At 39.7% G+C, this 16,899-nt stretch overlaps 1 protein-coding gene across 2 annotated transcripts in view; it reads left to right on the top strand.

The window, feature by feature from the left end:
• The window catches only part of ror1 (receptor tyrosine kinase-like orphan receptor 1), a 218,939-nt gene extending 202,207 nt beyond the window's left edge, over window positions 1–16,732 (top strand). Inside the window, exons 8-9 of one of the 2 annotated variants that reach the window (XM_052012605.1) lie at window positions 1,649–1,851; window positions 13,578–16,732. In XM_052012605.1, the coding sequence (XP_051868565.1) occupies window positions 1,649–1,851; window positions 13,578–15,002 (1,628 nt within the window). In that variant the 3' untranslated portion in view covers window positions 15,003–16,732. Of the gene's footprint in view, window positions 1–1,648; window positions 1,852–13,574 lie in introns of both variants that reach the window. The other variant, XM_052012604.1, reaches the window with a different exon arrangement.
• The last annotated feature ends 167 nt before the right edge of the window (window positions 16,733–16,899 follow it).

Genomic DNA, 16,899 nt, shown 5'->3' with positions numbered 1-16,899 from the left:
CTCCTATTGGTTGTGCTTTGGTACAGATATGTGAACCCTTGCTCAAATGCAGCAGAGATCTCACTTTTGAATCAAATAATCTGGGTTTCAAAGTGGAATTTAAAGGACTTTATACTGTCACAAACCAGCAACAAAAGAAACACACTGAGCATGATTCAGTGTTAAAAACTATTTTATTAATCACTACTTATGATAATACGTAAAATAAAAGTAAAAATGTTAGTATGTTAGAATTCAAAAATGTTAAACCTCGAACGTTAACCCCAAAACTAAACTCTTCGTGTGTGTGTGTGACAAAGTCCAAAACTCCCAGTTCCGGAATGGTTCTTAAAGTTCAGTTCCGCAAGCCATAAGGTGAAACATGAGCCAGGGCTTCTTCAACAACCACCGTTGTCTGAAGATAAGATGTAGATGTAGAAAAACATAGAGAGAGTACATACGAAATCCAAATGTTCCACGATGGAACCCAAACGACACTTCAGTGTTTACTCGGTAGTGACTTCCTCACCCCGAAAAGCATCCGAACCGTGGTCGTCCACATACAAATACCTGTTTCCTTCTACAGGTCAGCAACAAAGTGAACTCCACCGGATTACTTCCAACTTCCATACATGGATTTCAGTGGCAAACACAGTTATTGTTTCTCATCCATCGATAGAGAAAACAAGCAGGCTGGTGTCTCTCTCCCTTCTCTCTCTCTCTCTTTCTTCTTCTTCTTCTTACTTCTTCAACAACGTCATTACGTCCTTTATCTTCTATTGACGTAAGCACGCCCCACACACACAAACACACACACTCTCTAAAAGGGACTTTCACTGAGTCCGTAACAATACATGAACTAATCTGAATTAAGTACAGTATCAAAGTAGTGTGCCGATGTTGTAGGTGTTGTCATTTAGATAAGATCAACTGCAGCTTGGCTGTCCTTAAAAGTGAATGTAAAAGATCCTGTGGCACTAGTTGAAGAACTTTTCCTGATCTGCTTGCCAACATTTACTCCCAAAACTATTATTACTAAAAATAGATTGACTTCCAAATTAACTTGCATAATGTTGATTTTCTCAGTGCTCTTTGTGTGAAAATTGATTACTTCCTGAGTGGAACCTGATTACGACCATTTCCAGATCAAATTGCCACTCTGGAAATTCAGTCCAGCAGGTCCAGTTGCAAAAAGCCCTAATGCTGGTGATGTGGTTCTGTGCAAGTGTCATGAGGGATGATGTTATTTTGCCCAGGAAATTGGGTCACATCATTCTGAGGACCAACTTTTCTTCATCAGTCCTGACATGACCATGTTTCATCGAACTAGTTGACCCCAAGACCACTTTGTCACACTGCCTCTGGCATGAATAGGGTTTGCTGTACTGGGCCTGAAACAGTCATTGATGTAGTACACCACAACCATTCAGGCCATTAAATTATTATGCATCTAATTGCTGTTTGTGGAACCTTGCTGTGCACAAGTTGATTGCCTCATCTCTCTAAATTGTAACGGTAATTAAAATTCAAGTGTATTTCATTGGTTGTGAACACTTTTGAGATTTCCTGATGTAGTAAAAATTCTGTACAAATGGAAGTATCTTTTCTTATTGCAATGTGCTATACTGTATTTTGATTTTAAAGCATTAACTTTTTCATTGCTAACCAGATTCCAAAGAAAACAACAAGATGGAGATTCTTTATATCCTGGTTCCCAGTGTGGCAATTCCTCTGGCAATTGCTCTTTTGTTCTTCTTTATCTGTATTTGTCGTAATAATCAAAAGTCATCAACTCCTGTCATCCAAAGACAGCCAAAACCCGTGCGAGGCCAAAATGTTGAAATGTCCATGCTCAATGCATACAAACCAAAGGTAAGAAATGTTCCTTTTTATGTTCATGTATTTTTCTACCATTCTGTTTTTGCACAAAAATTTACTTCCATCTACTTCATCAGTTCTTCTCCTTACTGGGAACTCTACGCTTACGTTACCACATGTGCGACAATAAGAAACTTTTCCCAATAAATTTCTGAGCTGTTCCCATTTCACCTGCATTGCTTCACAGCAAATCAGCAGAAATCCCTATCATACCCATTAAGAGGGTTCTGTCACAATTCACCCAAACAATCCTAGTGGATGAGGAGCAGGTTTTAAGAAATTCCCTTTCGTTAACAAATGTTGTTCCTTTGTTTAGGAAAGGGAGTAGGGATAACCCTGGGAATTACAGACCAGTGAGTCTTACTTCAATGGTGGGCAAATTACTGGAGAAGATTCTTAGAGACAGGATTTATGAGCACTTGGAGAAGCATAGGCTGATTAGGGACAGTCAGCATGGCTTTGTGAGGGGCAGGTCGTGCCTCACTAGCCTGAATGAATTCTTTGAGGATATGACAAAGCACATTGATGAAGGTAGAGCAGTAGATGTGGTGTGCATGGATTTTAGTAAGGTGTTTGATAAGGTTCCTCATGGAAGGCTCATTCAGAAAGTCAGGAGGCATGGGATCCAGGGAAACTTGGCTGTGTGGATTCAGAATTGGCTCACCCATAGAAGACAGAGGGTGGTGGTAGATGGAGTGTATTCTGACTGGAGGTTGGTGACCAGTGGTGTTCCGCTGGGATCTGTTCTGAGACTCCTGCTCTTTGTGATTTTTATAAATGACTTGGATGAGGATGTGGAAGGGTGGGTGAGTAAGTTTGCTAATGATACAAAGGTTGGTGGTGTTGTGGATAGTGTGGAAGGTTGCTGTAGATTACAACAGGATATTGATAGAATGCAGACCCGGGCTGAGAAGTGGCAGATGGAGCTCAACCTGGAAAAGTGTGAAGTGATACACTTCGGGAGATCGAATTTGAAGGCAGAATACAAGGTTAATGGCAGGACTCTTAGCAGTGTGGAGGAACAGAGGGACCTTGGGGTCTACGTCCATAGATCCCTCAAGGTTGCCGCGCAGGTTGATAGGGTTGTTAAGAAGGCGTATGGTGTGTTAGCTTTCATTAGTCGGGGTATTGAGTTCAAGAGCCACGAGGTAATGTTGCAGCTCTACAGAACTCTGGTTAGACCACACTTAGAGTATTTTGGGCACTTCATTAATAGGAAGGATGTGGGAGCTTTAGAGAGAGAGTGCAGAGGAGATTTACCAGGATGCTGCCTGGATTGGAGAGCATGTCTTATGAGGATTGGTTGAGCGAGCTAGAACTTTTCTCTTCGGAGAGAAGGAGGATGAGAGGTGACTTGATAGAGGTGTACAAGATGATGAGGCATAGATCGAGTGGACAGTCAGAGACTTTTTCCTAGGGCAAAAATGGCTAACACGAGGGGACATAATTTTAAGGTGATTGGAGAAAGGTATAAGGGGGATGTCAGGGGTAAGTTTTTTACACAGAGAGTAGTGGGTGCGTGGAACACACTGCCGGCAGAGGTTTTGGGGGCAGATACATTAGGGACACGTAAGAGACTCTCAGATAGACACATGAATGATAGAGAAATAGAGGGCTATGTAGGAGGGAAGGGTTAGATAGATATTAGAGCAGGATAAAATGTCGGCACAACACTGTGGGCCGAAGGGCCTGTACTGTGCTGTAATGTTCAATGTTAAAGAGTCTCAAAAGTGTAACCAACATCCATTTCATTGACCTTTAATAAACATTTACCACCCATGTTTTTAATATTTTTTGCACTCATGTATAATGTGGATCTTGGGCTCATTTTCCTCTGTTTTTAAAAAAAAGTGTGCATTGGGCAATGGGAGTGAGGTTTGCCAAAAAGATGTAAGGTTATGAGACCACTAGGGGGCAATATGTGCATTGATATATTGAAAATATTGATCATTGTGAACCCAGTATTTGCTCCAGTTGATCTTTTGCAGCATTTAATTAACATTTGATTAATTTCAATTAAATTCTTTGTGGCAGATGGCTTGATTGCCAGTTGTTGACGGCTTGTTGCATTTTGAACTAATGGTACTAATCTTTAGACAGAAGGATGTTGTATTATTCTGCAAGGAACATTGTTCCTGCCCCCAGTGGGAAAATTTAAGACTATGTAATGAGTATCATGAAATCTACCACATAAGTAGACAAAAGATGTTAGATATATAGGAGTTTTTAAAAGGAGATATCAGACTCCAATCACAGCTGGAAAGGTACTGAGACAGTGCAGGGCTCTTCCTGGCATGGGGCAGAAATGCATTTGTGGCATACTGCACAATGATCCAAAGTCATTTTCTTTTAATATCTGCATTGCTGCTGGACCAAAGTGCATGACATACTGGAACCATCACATGGCTTGGGGACTGGTTGCCAGCAATAGACTGTGTATCTTGTATTAATTTTACTTTAAGATGTCGTGGGAACTAAAGTTCTGTTCCATGTATTTGAAGATACTGAGGAAACCCTAAAATTGGGAGGGGGCAACTGGATCTAAATTTTAAGATGTCTTGTGGGCTTTTCCAAAGCACCTTTTGGAAGTTAATGATGTCTGTCCATACCATTGGACAGTGCTTCATTCACAAGCAGTATTCCGCAAAAACTGCATTGTTATGTTTTACAGAAGTTAGTTTTAGCATTTAGACTATCAAGCACCTCATTGAAGGCTACAGATCCAAGCTGTTAAAGAGAGAAGTAACCAAGAGTCCATTTTGCAAGGCTCCTTAATTTCTGTCATATTGGCAACCTTTTAGTGAGCCTTGTGCATAGTATACGTAAGTTGCTGGATGGTCAGAGTTTGGGATGTTAAACATTTCCATGATGTGATGGTCCTGAGCCCAATAATACTTTTGATGCTAAATTATCAGCCTCATTCCTTGCTACTGATGTGCATCAAAATATAAATCAACATGAAATGGTGGGTAAAGAATAAAAGATAACCCTCGGGTTTAGCAGTCAGCCAATAGATTCTCCATCATATTACTTAGAATCTTAAAGTATGTGTGATTAAGGACTTGCAATGAATGCATCGATATCACCTTCCTTTGTTTCCTTAGTAACACATAATTGAGATAGAATGGATTGATCCAGTTTGTGAAATTGCTATCTTGATTACTTTGAAGAGATTACTCTTCCGGGCAGTGCACCAGCGCTACTCTGTGGCACCCTGGACAGAGTGGACAGTTTTATGGTTCTTTTTTCAGCCTTCTTCCCTCTTTTCTTTAAATTACTGACTCTTGTTGGAATACAGGTTCACAGGTGCTGCCAGCATTCCAGTGCCTCACCCCAGTGAGCTTTCTTCATGGCTGAGCCTAGACGCCAGTGATGGTAAGCAGTTTGACTGAGGGGGCCGTCACAACTGCCTTCAAAGCCTGCTCCTTCCTAATGTCCATACTCAGAAATGGGAATACTGGCACATTTTATCTCCCCCTCTGACCTCTCCAGCATTAAAGCCATGCACAACACATTTGCCATTGCTCGAGCTAAATTCAACATATTTTGACTCAGCAATATCCTGGGAGGTCTTTAATGGGGGTAAATAGGTAAAGTTAACATTCATTCTATGCAGCTCTTCTTTGGTTGCAAATGATCAGTTCCTAGCTAAGCAGCCAACTGCTTACCATGCTAACTCCAGTTGCTAGACCACAGGGGAAGGCTGTGTGTTCGACTAAACAGCCACCATAATGGTGCTGTTTCCCCATATTACACTGTTTAATCAGAATGATAGCCAAGACTACTTTGAATGAATTGTCCAGAATTCTGAAGATTATCCAGCAGCTCATTAGCCTCACCCAACAAGCCACTCTGAAAACAGTCAACATTTGCTTTACACAGCATCTGACTTACACTCTACTTCATCAGGGGTGCTCAATGCTGACGCTGGTGCTAAAAAAGAGAAAGGATCCCACTTTCCAGCCACAGATCTCTCATACCTGATAACCCCAAAAAACCTTTTCTAAAAAAAAGTAATAAACTCTCTTAAAGTCATAAGGTGCCAGTATTGAATGTTCAGTGCAAAATATGCTTCTCAGATTTTTTTGGAAGGGATATTGTAAGTTCAAAAAACAAACCACATGACTGCCTGATGAAATTCTTTGTGAAAAAAAAAGTATTTTTCCTATATCATTGGCAGTGTTTCATATAGTACTATTAAGAGTTCAGACAATAATGCAATTAGTTTAAAATGCAAACAAGATGAAGGAAATATGCATTCCCAGGTATGGGGGAGCTGTTCTCCCTGTGTGGGCTAGGCTTGTACGCCTACTTCTGTCTTGCTTGAGATGAGAATCATTCGCACTGTTTGGTCAGTTGCATTTTAACAAGCAGTTCAGTGTCAGTTTTAATAATACTATGACCTATTCCCAAAGAAAAGTAGTCAGCAAGCAATCTGAAATAAGTTTTTAAAAGATGAATCTGGTCCTAATGGTTATGTATCATGTTTCAACAGTACAACATGGTCTTAAATGAGTCTCTGTGTGTTGAGATTTCAGATCAACACTTGTACTATTATGTCTGCAACGTAAATCAATTAATTTCTACCAGTGTAAATTATCCTGACATCTTTTACTTTTATGTGTTTTGCAATGTCATCACTGAAATGAAAAGGAGGCATCCAATAATAATTCAGAGCAGAAACTGTTCCAAGTGTTAGGGAAGAGACTTTTCCTTGTCAGATAGTATTGGAAATTTGAGCTTTAGCACCTACACCAAAATTTAGCTCTGTCAGTCAGGCAGCTGCTACTATATTTTGCATCCAATGCAAGTTACCAAGGACTTATTTGTTTTTTTCCTTGCTTTCCTTGGTTCCAGCATGTTGCTGACCATTCTGTGACTGATAGAGGTGAGGGTGAGTGAAGGTGACTGATCCTCCCACATAGATAATTTAATCTTCTTCACAGTTTTCTGCTGGAGTCTCAGTAAAACTGCTGTTGGGAACTTCATGTAGATTGTTGATGTAAAACCACAGCAGACAATTCATCAGTGCAGCCCTAAAGATATGAGAGAGAACACTGCCTATTTCTATGGGCCAAGTTTCCTCCTGTTTCATCTGAAAGCTTTGATTCTTGCTGGGGTATGCTTTTATTTCAATCTTCCCTAATACCTCATAAAATAAAGAATGTTACAGAAGAGAAACAGGCCAGTTGGCTCTTCAGACCAGCATAATGTTTATCTTTAACAGTTTACCTGGGTTTATCCTGCCCCCTGCTTGTTCTATAGCTGACCCATGTGAGTTTAAACAGTGAGCAGAGACACGCATTTCCACATTAGGAAACGTCATGGCCAAGGCAGTCATCAAATTGTGATGTTCAGTCCAGCTCTTGTAAATCAGTGTCACAAAACATGATACAAATGTACCACATTTATGTTTTGCATCTCTCTGCAAAATGCATCCTTTCTGAGTGAATATTCCCCAGAATGCCTCCCCTAAATTAACTGGGTGTAAAACCAATACTGGAAAATAAGTTTTCCTTCTCTTTGCTCCCAGTGGAAAATCAAACATCCCAATCTTTGTTCAAAGAATATTGCATGATATTAGTTAATGTGCAATCATTGAAACGTTATTAACTTGACATCCTGCATTGTTTTTCATCTGAATTTCTGTTGATTTATTGTGCTTTTTTATGACAATAAGTTTTGAAGGCACTACTCTGGGATTCTGGGGTTTGAAGGATCTCTGATGCTGATTGTGTGGGAGTGAGTGGGACAGGCAAAAGATCATCATTAAAACCAGAATGCTTTAGCAACCCAGACATTTCTTGCATGTCTCTCAGTTCAACTTCCTAATGTCAAGAGCACGCCATCTTCCAGATAGTCCTTTCAATTACGTTATCATCACTCAATACTTAATATGAAATATCTTTCCCCTTCCAGTTTCCTTTATTGTTTCCATTTCAACTGACAGTCCAAACAAGCTATGTATTCATTTTGACATCTCAACTGTTGATTTGCATCACCTGATTGGAGTCTGCTGTAGCTAAAAAGGTCTTTCCCTCCCTTCAAGTTCATCAGCTATTCATGTTGAGCTTCTAATAATAAATGCCAGAATTTCTAATCTATTGTCAGGAAAAATCAAATTTACTGTTGGAAAGAAACCATCTGCTTTCTACCTCCCCATGACAGTGCACATCTGTCTCTCATAATTTTTGGGAATTCTCTTTTGAAATCCACATTCTTCATTGTGGTACTTTTCTTAACCCTCAGAGAGAAAGATTAACCCACTTTTCGCCTCTAATTCTAATCTTAATAATGTTGGCAAAGAGCCACCATCCAACATCAAGTTATATCCCTGCCAGAAATGTCAGTTTCCTGCAGTCTGTACTCTTATGAGGCCCCTGCTTCGACAGCAGCTTTATCATTGTCCATAGCATGTTTGCATTAGAATTTAACCAAGTCCTACATCTTCTCTTCAATCAATTTTGCTCGCAGACTGCCTTTCCTTTGCTTTGAAATTTGTGGTAGTTTAATGCATCTTTTGCCCTTTAACTGATTTCATACTGTTCTCATATTTTCCAGTGTTATTGGAGCTGCTATTAATTGTCCATGCTATGTATAATTTCAGAGTTCTGACCTCATGAACTTAAAAGGGTTTTGGCGTGGCCATTCCATTGATTGTCCTGCAGTCTACATTATGTATCATAGAGCTCTGCTCTTGGAGTTTTTGAACTATTTCAACACTTACTCTGTTTAAAAAACAGATTTGTCACATGACCACCTGCGAAAACTTTGTTCCATTTATTGTTTATCGAATTGTGTTCAAATCATTCTGAGTGGGCTGTCAATGGCTCATCCCTGACTTTGTTCTGTCATTATTCAGGGTTTCCTCACTGCTGTATTCTCTTCCCCATTGCTCTGTATACATACTCCCATACTCACTGTCCATTCCTTATAAATTTAACAACATAATTTTCAGTCACATGCCACTGGTACTTTAAATCTGCAGACATCTCTCAGAATAGTATCTGACTCATTACCTCTTGATCGCCTCTGTTCCCTAAAGTGAGACAATGAAAGTCTTGTTCCTTTCTGTGTTTTTTCTCACCGGTCTAACCAGCAGCTGTCACCTCCTCTTTCTAGTAGATCCACACACTTCATCCATCAGTATTACTGGATTCACTTGCTGTGAGTTCAATAGAATTCCCATCTCCTCTGTTGCTTAAGCTGCCTCTATGAAGTCTGGTTTTATTTTTCACTATAGACCCTAATTTTTGTCTCAACATCTCTTGATTCTTATAAAGTTCAGGCTTGTCCCAAGAACTGAATACTGCTTCTATATCTGAGGTTGTTATAGCACCTGCCTCACATTTACAGAGAAGATTTAACAAAAAGGGCCGTTCACCAAAAACCTTAATCTTCCTCTCTCCGTTGCAAATTTGCCTTTATCATTCATTTATCCAGTTATGTCCAGTGCTCTTCTTAACTTCCTTGCTTTGTTTCCCATTATTGATGAGAATGTTCTGCTGTTTCTTCTTCCCTTGCACATCATTATCCTTGAATTCAAGACTCTTTCATATCCAAATCTCAAGCTTGTACAGTGCTTTACCTCCCTCAGTCCTCACCATCTCCAGCAATCTTCACACTTTTACAAACTGAACTTCATTTAATCTAATTTTGATTCACCTTCTTTTTTGCTCTATTCTTTTCAACCTTGTTGGGCTTCTTGTTACAAATTTTAAACTTGCATTTCTGTTTCTCAGTTAAAAATAAATCAATAGTGTGTGCTGAGACCATTTGTAGTTCTTCCAGCTGTAATTAGCTCACTTATTATGGACTGAAACTGAACAAGATCTTCTTGAGCCTGGGAGATGGAGTAATACTCTGTGGACTGTTCTTTAATGATCATTTATTGGACATTGTATTGAGAGCACAGGTGAGTGAACTATTCAGATACATTCCCCAGTTCTTTGACAAAGACTATAATGGACAGCAAGACTTCCACGAGAAAGCTAATTCCATTTGTCCTGATCCTTCCGTCAGCGGTGCTTAAGGAGGAGATGTGGAAAGTATTGAATTTACTTTGTGTCTCTCTGCAGCATTGTGACTCTGAGACTGGGAGATTGGAAATGCTGAGGTTGATGAATACAAACCCACATCTCACCCGTGTGACAATAGACAGGTCTCTGATCATAATGGTTTACATTTTGAAACAATGGCATCTAAAGACTGATGCAACAAGAATTAAGCTTCCTTAGGTCATGAGGGATGGAGGTGTGAAAATCCGAGGACTGTCGAGCACAATTTCATTCTTGGGCTGGCAGTAATAATATAACAGACAGCGGGCTGAACTTTTCTGCGACCAAATGGAATGATCTTGTGCCAAGTAAATGAGAGAATGATTCAAGCTGATTATTAGCAGAAAAAATAGAAAAGAAAGCCCAAAGGAAAAGAAGTTCAATGCTTTCCTTTGGAAAAGATGATGGCTGATATTTGGATGTGTTTTTTTCAGTGCCACACAAATGAAAATCATCTTTTTCTGGTGGAATTAGATTATGATGGTTTCTGGACTAAATCATGCTACACTGAAAATATGACCAAGTGCTTCCAATTGTGAATAACACTTGTGTGGATGAGGCATTTTACACATCAGACATGCTATAATTGCAGTGTGAGCTGAGATTGTTGATGGGGAGATTTGTCCATGAGGTTCTAAGGCAGGCCTAACAACTATGCTTTTTATTGGACTTGATTTTCTACAACAGCAATGATTTCAAGCATGCCTCCCAGAGCAGGTCCTAGCTTGCTGCTGGGGTGGACCCTTTAATTTATTTACCTATCTGTTCTCTTTGGGGTCTGCTATTTCCCCTTCCTCATCCCTGTCCCCACTATGCTGATCCCCACCTCAGGCAATTTTCCCCCATCCCATCACACAACCCCCAAGCTTTATTTCTCCAACATGATCCCCTGCCAAGCTCACCATTGTTGTGGCCCCAATCCTTTGGCATGACCCTCTCTCCATCTCCTGAGCCCCAATCTTCAAAGAGATCTTATCCCCTTCTGCCAGTCTTTTGTCTTCACAATAAAACCCGACTGACATCTGGACCCAAAAGCAGGTCCAGCCACATTTTTGGACTTGCCTGCTATTTCCCTTTGGGTGCTCTACCATGGCCCAGTGCTCCAAGCAACAGCCTCACTCCTAAGTAAGGTTCATTCAGTAGCCCCCAACTCCCCTTGGGCTTCGTGTACCATTGAATTTTCCAGGAGCAGGTCCAGAACCAAATGACTCTTGGTGTGTTGCACCCCTGTGAATGAATTTCCAGGCTACTATATTTAGAAATTCTGGTATAAGTATACTTATTACATGTATATGTCTGGTCATAATCCCATCAACTTTGACATTGTTACTTAAATTATCTATTAACTAAGATTCTCACTGTTACATCCTCCTCCATAACCATGAGGTACCTGAAATGAGATTGAGCTATCATTTCTTTTAACAGTTTTTGTTCTGCAGTTCTCTTGATGACTGTGCCTGATTCATACTCCTAAAGCCATCAGCAGTTACCTAGTACTTCATCTAAATGGCTGTTCTTCATGTTACCCATCTCAGTGGTGTTGACAATCTGTTTGACTGCACAGGCAATCACAGCTGAGCCTGACCCTTTCTCCCCCGTGTCCAGAAAGCATACTTTGCACTAGAATAATGAACAGCGACCTTAGCTGACTTTTGTTTTCCCTCTCTCTTTCCCTACCCAGGAGCACAGAGGGTAATTGAGTAAGCCATGGCTACTCCAGCTGAAATCACCTAACTCAGCACTCACAATGAATTAAAGTCTAGAGCTATTCCTGCTCTGTAGGTTTCAGGTTTTGCCAATTCATATCCTCACAGAATGCAAGTTTAATTGTATAATGTTTTATTTTCCATGTGGAAGATAAGAGACAACAAGGTTTTTTTTATTAAAATTATGTACAAAGAGTTTACATTTCAGTATTTCAAAAGGAGAATCCAGTGAAGATCCAGGGAATAGAAAACATAAAGGAATATGGTCTCTTTAATTGTTTCTTTTTTGAAACATGGTAAATGAAACCCAGACTTGCGTGGTACTTAACATAAGTGGTTTTTTAAGAAAGAGGGAGAGAAAATGCAGAAATCTGGCCCGTCTGGAGTCAGTTGTTTTTCTTCCACTGAGTTCAGTTTATCTTGGCAGGGAACCGAGTGTGTATCTTTCGTTTGCTGTACAGTTTGATCGGCTGGGTACAAGACCAGTCTGTCAAACAAAAACAAGCAGATTTACAGCCTCCTGTTGAGATGTAAGTTTTCTTGGATCTCTAAAGTTATGGCTCCTCTTTTCTCTTTTGATAGTCATCCAGTATCGGTGTGAAGAGACAAAAATAAAATCCACCAGGAGTCATGGAGAGGTCAATTTTCTTTTATTACTGGGTATATAATATAGTGTATGTCAGCTTAAAACAACCTTGCCCTTGAGGATTTGCTCTTAATACAGACCATCTGTGCACTTATAATGAAACTTTATTTCCTGCCATCGCTATGCAATGCATGGGTTCGTTTTTCAAATCTGTTCCAGCTTTGGAAGGATCTTAATGGTGTTTATTAAGTGGCAGAGCCTCTAGTATTCTAAAACAAGATCCTGAGTTATGAGGTGCTGCTAGAAGCACAGTATGTGTTTTTCATTTTTTTTTGAAAAGCCACCTATTACAAGTTAGTTTAATACAGGCTATTTTGGAAAAACCTGCTCAAAGTCACAAGAGAGGTTAATGCCTTTGCTTGCTCTTCTCTTTTTTTTCTGAAGGCATGGCATTTCTGAGCAAACAGTCAGTTAAAAAAGGGTAAAAATTCCAACAGTGCTCTCCTGGTGCAGTGTCTCAACCTGCCGAGAATCGAGGTCGGGAAGCCCTGTGTGCGTAGCTCACAACTTTCCACTTGTTAATTTATGCAAGTGACAAATTATATTGCCATCAGCACCATTTCCCCCAACATAGATAACTAATAGGTGAGGGTCCACGCAATGAGAATATAAATGTCAACATTTTCATACAAATCAGAATCTTGTTTTACTTCTTTTTGGCTGAAGTGTCACAGGTGGAATGTGGGTGTGTTTTCTGTTAAATACTTGACAACTGTTCTTGAATCTCTTACATTAAACTTAACATGGTCATTACAGCTCCCTTTATAGGCTCAGTGATGAAGCATCTTTCTTGCTTTGGATTATACTGAGTCATACATATCAGCAAATCCTGGGTGATCCTTGGCCTGTGCCAAGCCAGCTGATTCTCATCTGGGTTGTCAGCAATTTTCATAATGCTTTTCATCTAGAAAGAGGGAAGATGAGTCCAGAACTCCTACTCCTGATTGCTATTCAATATCCTTGTTTGCTAGTGTGACCTTGGACAACACCTGAGGGCAGTCTTGGGCTCTGTGGTGATGTAATAACCTTTTAACACAATCTAGTTCAAATACAGATGAAAAATAGTTGGCTGGGTAAGATACCACAGGGAATCACTACTACCATACACTGAAGAGGGAAAAGGTGAATATTAGGGTGGGGTGAGAAGATATCCATTGCAGGCGTTGAAACTTCTCACATTATGCTTCTGTAAGCATCTGAAAGAAAAAGCTTCAACTCATCCTTTCATTAATGAAACAATTTATATATTTTTCTTAATTTTATTTTGTTAACCTTAAAACTTAAAAGATCTATTTTCCATTTATCCAGCAGAGCAAAGCTAAGGAGTTGCCTCTTTCTGCCGTTCGCTTTATGGAAGAGCTAGGGGAATGTGCTTTCGGAAAAATCTACAAAGGTCATCTTTACCTACCAGGAATGGATCATGCGCAACTTGTTGCTATAAAGACCCTGAAGGACTTTGGTAATTCTCAGCTTTGGGCAGAGTTCCAGCAGGAGGCATCCCTGATGTCGGAACTGCATCATCCCAATGTTGTCTGCTTACTTGGGGTGGTGACACAGGAGCAACCAGTCTGTATGCTGTTTGAGTATATGAACCATGGTGACCTTCATGAATTCCTCATCATGCGATCACCCCACTCTGATGTTGGATGCAGCAGCGATGAAGATGGTACTGTCAAATCCAGCCTGGACCATGCAGATTTTTTGCACATCTCCATACAGGTAGCAGCAGGAATGGAATACCTGTCCAGTCATTTTTTTGTTCACAAGGACCTTGCTGCACGCAACATCATTATTGGAGAGCAACTAAGAGTGAAGATATCTGATCTTGGCCTTTCAAGAGAAATATATGCAGCTGATTATTACAGGGTACAGAATAAATCCCTCCTCCCGATTCGATGGATGCCTCCGGAAGCTATACTGTTTGGGAAGTTCTCTAGTGACTCAGATATTTGGTCTTTTGGTGTGGTGCTATGGGAGATTTTTAGTTTTGGGCTGCAACCATATTATGGGTTTTCTAATCAAGAGGTGATAGAAATGATACGGAAGAGGCAGTTACTCCCATGCCCAGAAGACTGCCCCCCTAGAATGTATGATTTAATGACAGAAACCTGGCATGAGATCCCAGCCAGAAGACCACGATTTAAGGATATTCATGCCAGGCTTAGATCCTGGGAAGGACTATCGAGCCATACCAGTTCTACAACGCCATCTGGTGGGAATGCCACAACCCAGACGACATCCCTCAGTGCAAGCCCGGTTAGTAATCTCAGTAACACAAGGTATCCAATTCATATATATCAAGCACAGGGCCTACCCCAGGGCCAGATTGGTGGTCTAATAGGCCCACAAATAGCCCAGCATCAGAGATTCATTCAAGTTAACAGTTATCCGGTGCCTGCGGGATACGCTGCCTATCCAGCTACCCACTACCAGCAAGGGCCACCACGAATCATTCCACATGGTCCACCACCGAAGAGCCGGTCACCTAGCAGCGGAAGTGGATCAACAAGCACTGGCCATGTGACAAGCTTGCCTTCCTCAGGATCAAATCATGATGCAAACACTCCATTGCTATCTCATCATCTATCCATGGCAAACCATCCAAGTGGAACTAGTGTGCCAATCTTTGCACACATATCCCATAAAACAATGCAAATGGACCCAATACAGGCTACACTACTGGGGGACAGTGATGGCCAACTGGCAAATGAGTCTGTTATTAGAGCTGAAATGTAAAAAAAAATACATAAATATATATATAAATATATATTCTTAGAATTTGTTTCAACAATTTTTATAATTGTGTATAATCTGATTTTAGAAAGAAAATAGGGAACAAAACAAAGAGTTATATACCTGATAACACAGCTCATCTAGTCTGTTAGCAACATAGTATTCTGGTCCTGACTAAACAGCAATGGATGCCTTCTACACTTTTTTTTTCCTTGTTTGCTCCCTTTGTGTTCTAAATACTGATTTTTGCTGGGTTGCATGTTCGATATCAGCAACTATCCTGTACCTCTTCCAAGTGGCCTTTCTTCCAGGGTAAGCCTTCACTCGATTGATGGGCTGCTCATTGTTGAAGGACACCATTGCTGTACCCTATGCAGACCTTTCTGATGTTAAGATGCACACTGGCCTTTCAACAAGAGTCACTGAATTGTGATCTGCAGCTGATCAACACTTACCCTCCCTTTGCCAATATAGAATGCTGAGACAAGTTGTAGTTACCCAGGTACTGGCCTGGATGAGATTTTGTGCAGCCAGAAAATGTAAGGAGCTAAGGACCTTCATGTCTGTAAATTTCTGTATTACACAGGGCAGTGTCTTTTAGTGTATAGACTATTTGGAAGCTGCACCAAATTTTTTTTTACTTAATGACTTTTTTCCGATATTTGTTATTCTATGAACAGAATCCACATGTAACCATAAAAGTGTTTAAGTTATGTGGTTTAATTTTAAAAAACCTGCATAACTAGTAGCAAGTAAGATATTTCATAGAAAAATCCTACTTTTTTATGAAAATGCAACAAGTAGAATTCTGCAGTTTTCTTAAACAAAATCAACACTTTGAAAATATCTCCTTCTATAAGCATATCTCTGGAATGTGTAGTTCTTTATGATTTCTCCAGCAAGGTTGGATTTGACTTTTATTGAATTCATATGTTTTGGGGAAATGCTAATGGTGACACATAAAAGACTACAGTTATAACATGTTTGATTTAAGACACATAAATTAGAATTTTTAAATTTATATAAATAGTAAGTTTAAATTTCACTTATTTGTTGCTATGCAACTATTTAATGTAAATTGGTCCAACATGCAAGCTTTGAGATGACAATCAACTTTTCTTATTAGGGAGATTATTTTGTGTTTGGGAGCCTGATTTAGTGAATAAACTGAGGTGATAGTGAGGACCATCACTCTTTAAAACAATACTCAGTTTGATGCTAAAAGGAGAGTATGCCAGGAAATGTTGCAGCTTCTCATGAAAAATGTTGAGGGCAATTGGTCCTTAATCTCATGAATTGAAACATCTGGTCAAAAGATGATCTCAATGAGCATCAACTTACTCCTCTACAAAGAACTGGACACATTTTTTTCCTGAGCATGCAAGCTGCCACGTCATGCAATCACTGAGGTTGTATAAAGTTTTTTAATGATGAAACACGAACTATACGATCAGTTACAACTCGCAGTGTGATCAGAATTTGATTTGTCCTTCTCGCAGACATTTTCATTTTCAAAACCACTTCCTGCAAATATTTTGTGATGAGGTGTGCTTTTATATTTTCTATTTTTGAATATCTGTTATGTATATTTTACAAAGACACAGTCTGGTTAATATGTTTGTAATGAGAAGACAAGCATTCATGGCTAGTACTCAATGTGGGTTATGTTGTAACAGGATTTATTTCTCCACAAGTGTTTTTGCACAGATGTTTTTTAATTGTTTTGTATGAAGAATTTCAAATACATCCCTGCATTGAATTGTTGGTGTATTTTACTGCTGCATTAACATGACTGACGTAATGAACTTAGCAGGATTCTTTCTCATTTTAACTTGTAGACTGGTCAATATAACACTAAAAATAGGAACTTGCTTGAAGGTTCATGGGAAAATAATTAACT

The sequence above is a fragment of the Pristis pectinata genome, chromosome 3, assembly GCF_009764475.1.
Source record: "Pristis pectinata isolate sPriPec2 chromosome 3, sPriPec2.1.pri, whole genome shotgun sequence".
Lineage (NCBI taxonomy): Eukaryota > Metazoa > Chordata > Chondrichthyes > Rhinopristiformes > Pristidae > Pristis > Pristis pectinata.
The sequence above is the reverse complement of the archived record's forward strand: the minus strand, read 5'-3'. Positions and strand labels throughout refer to the sequence as shown.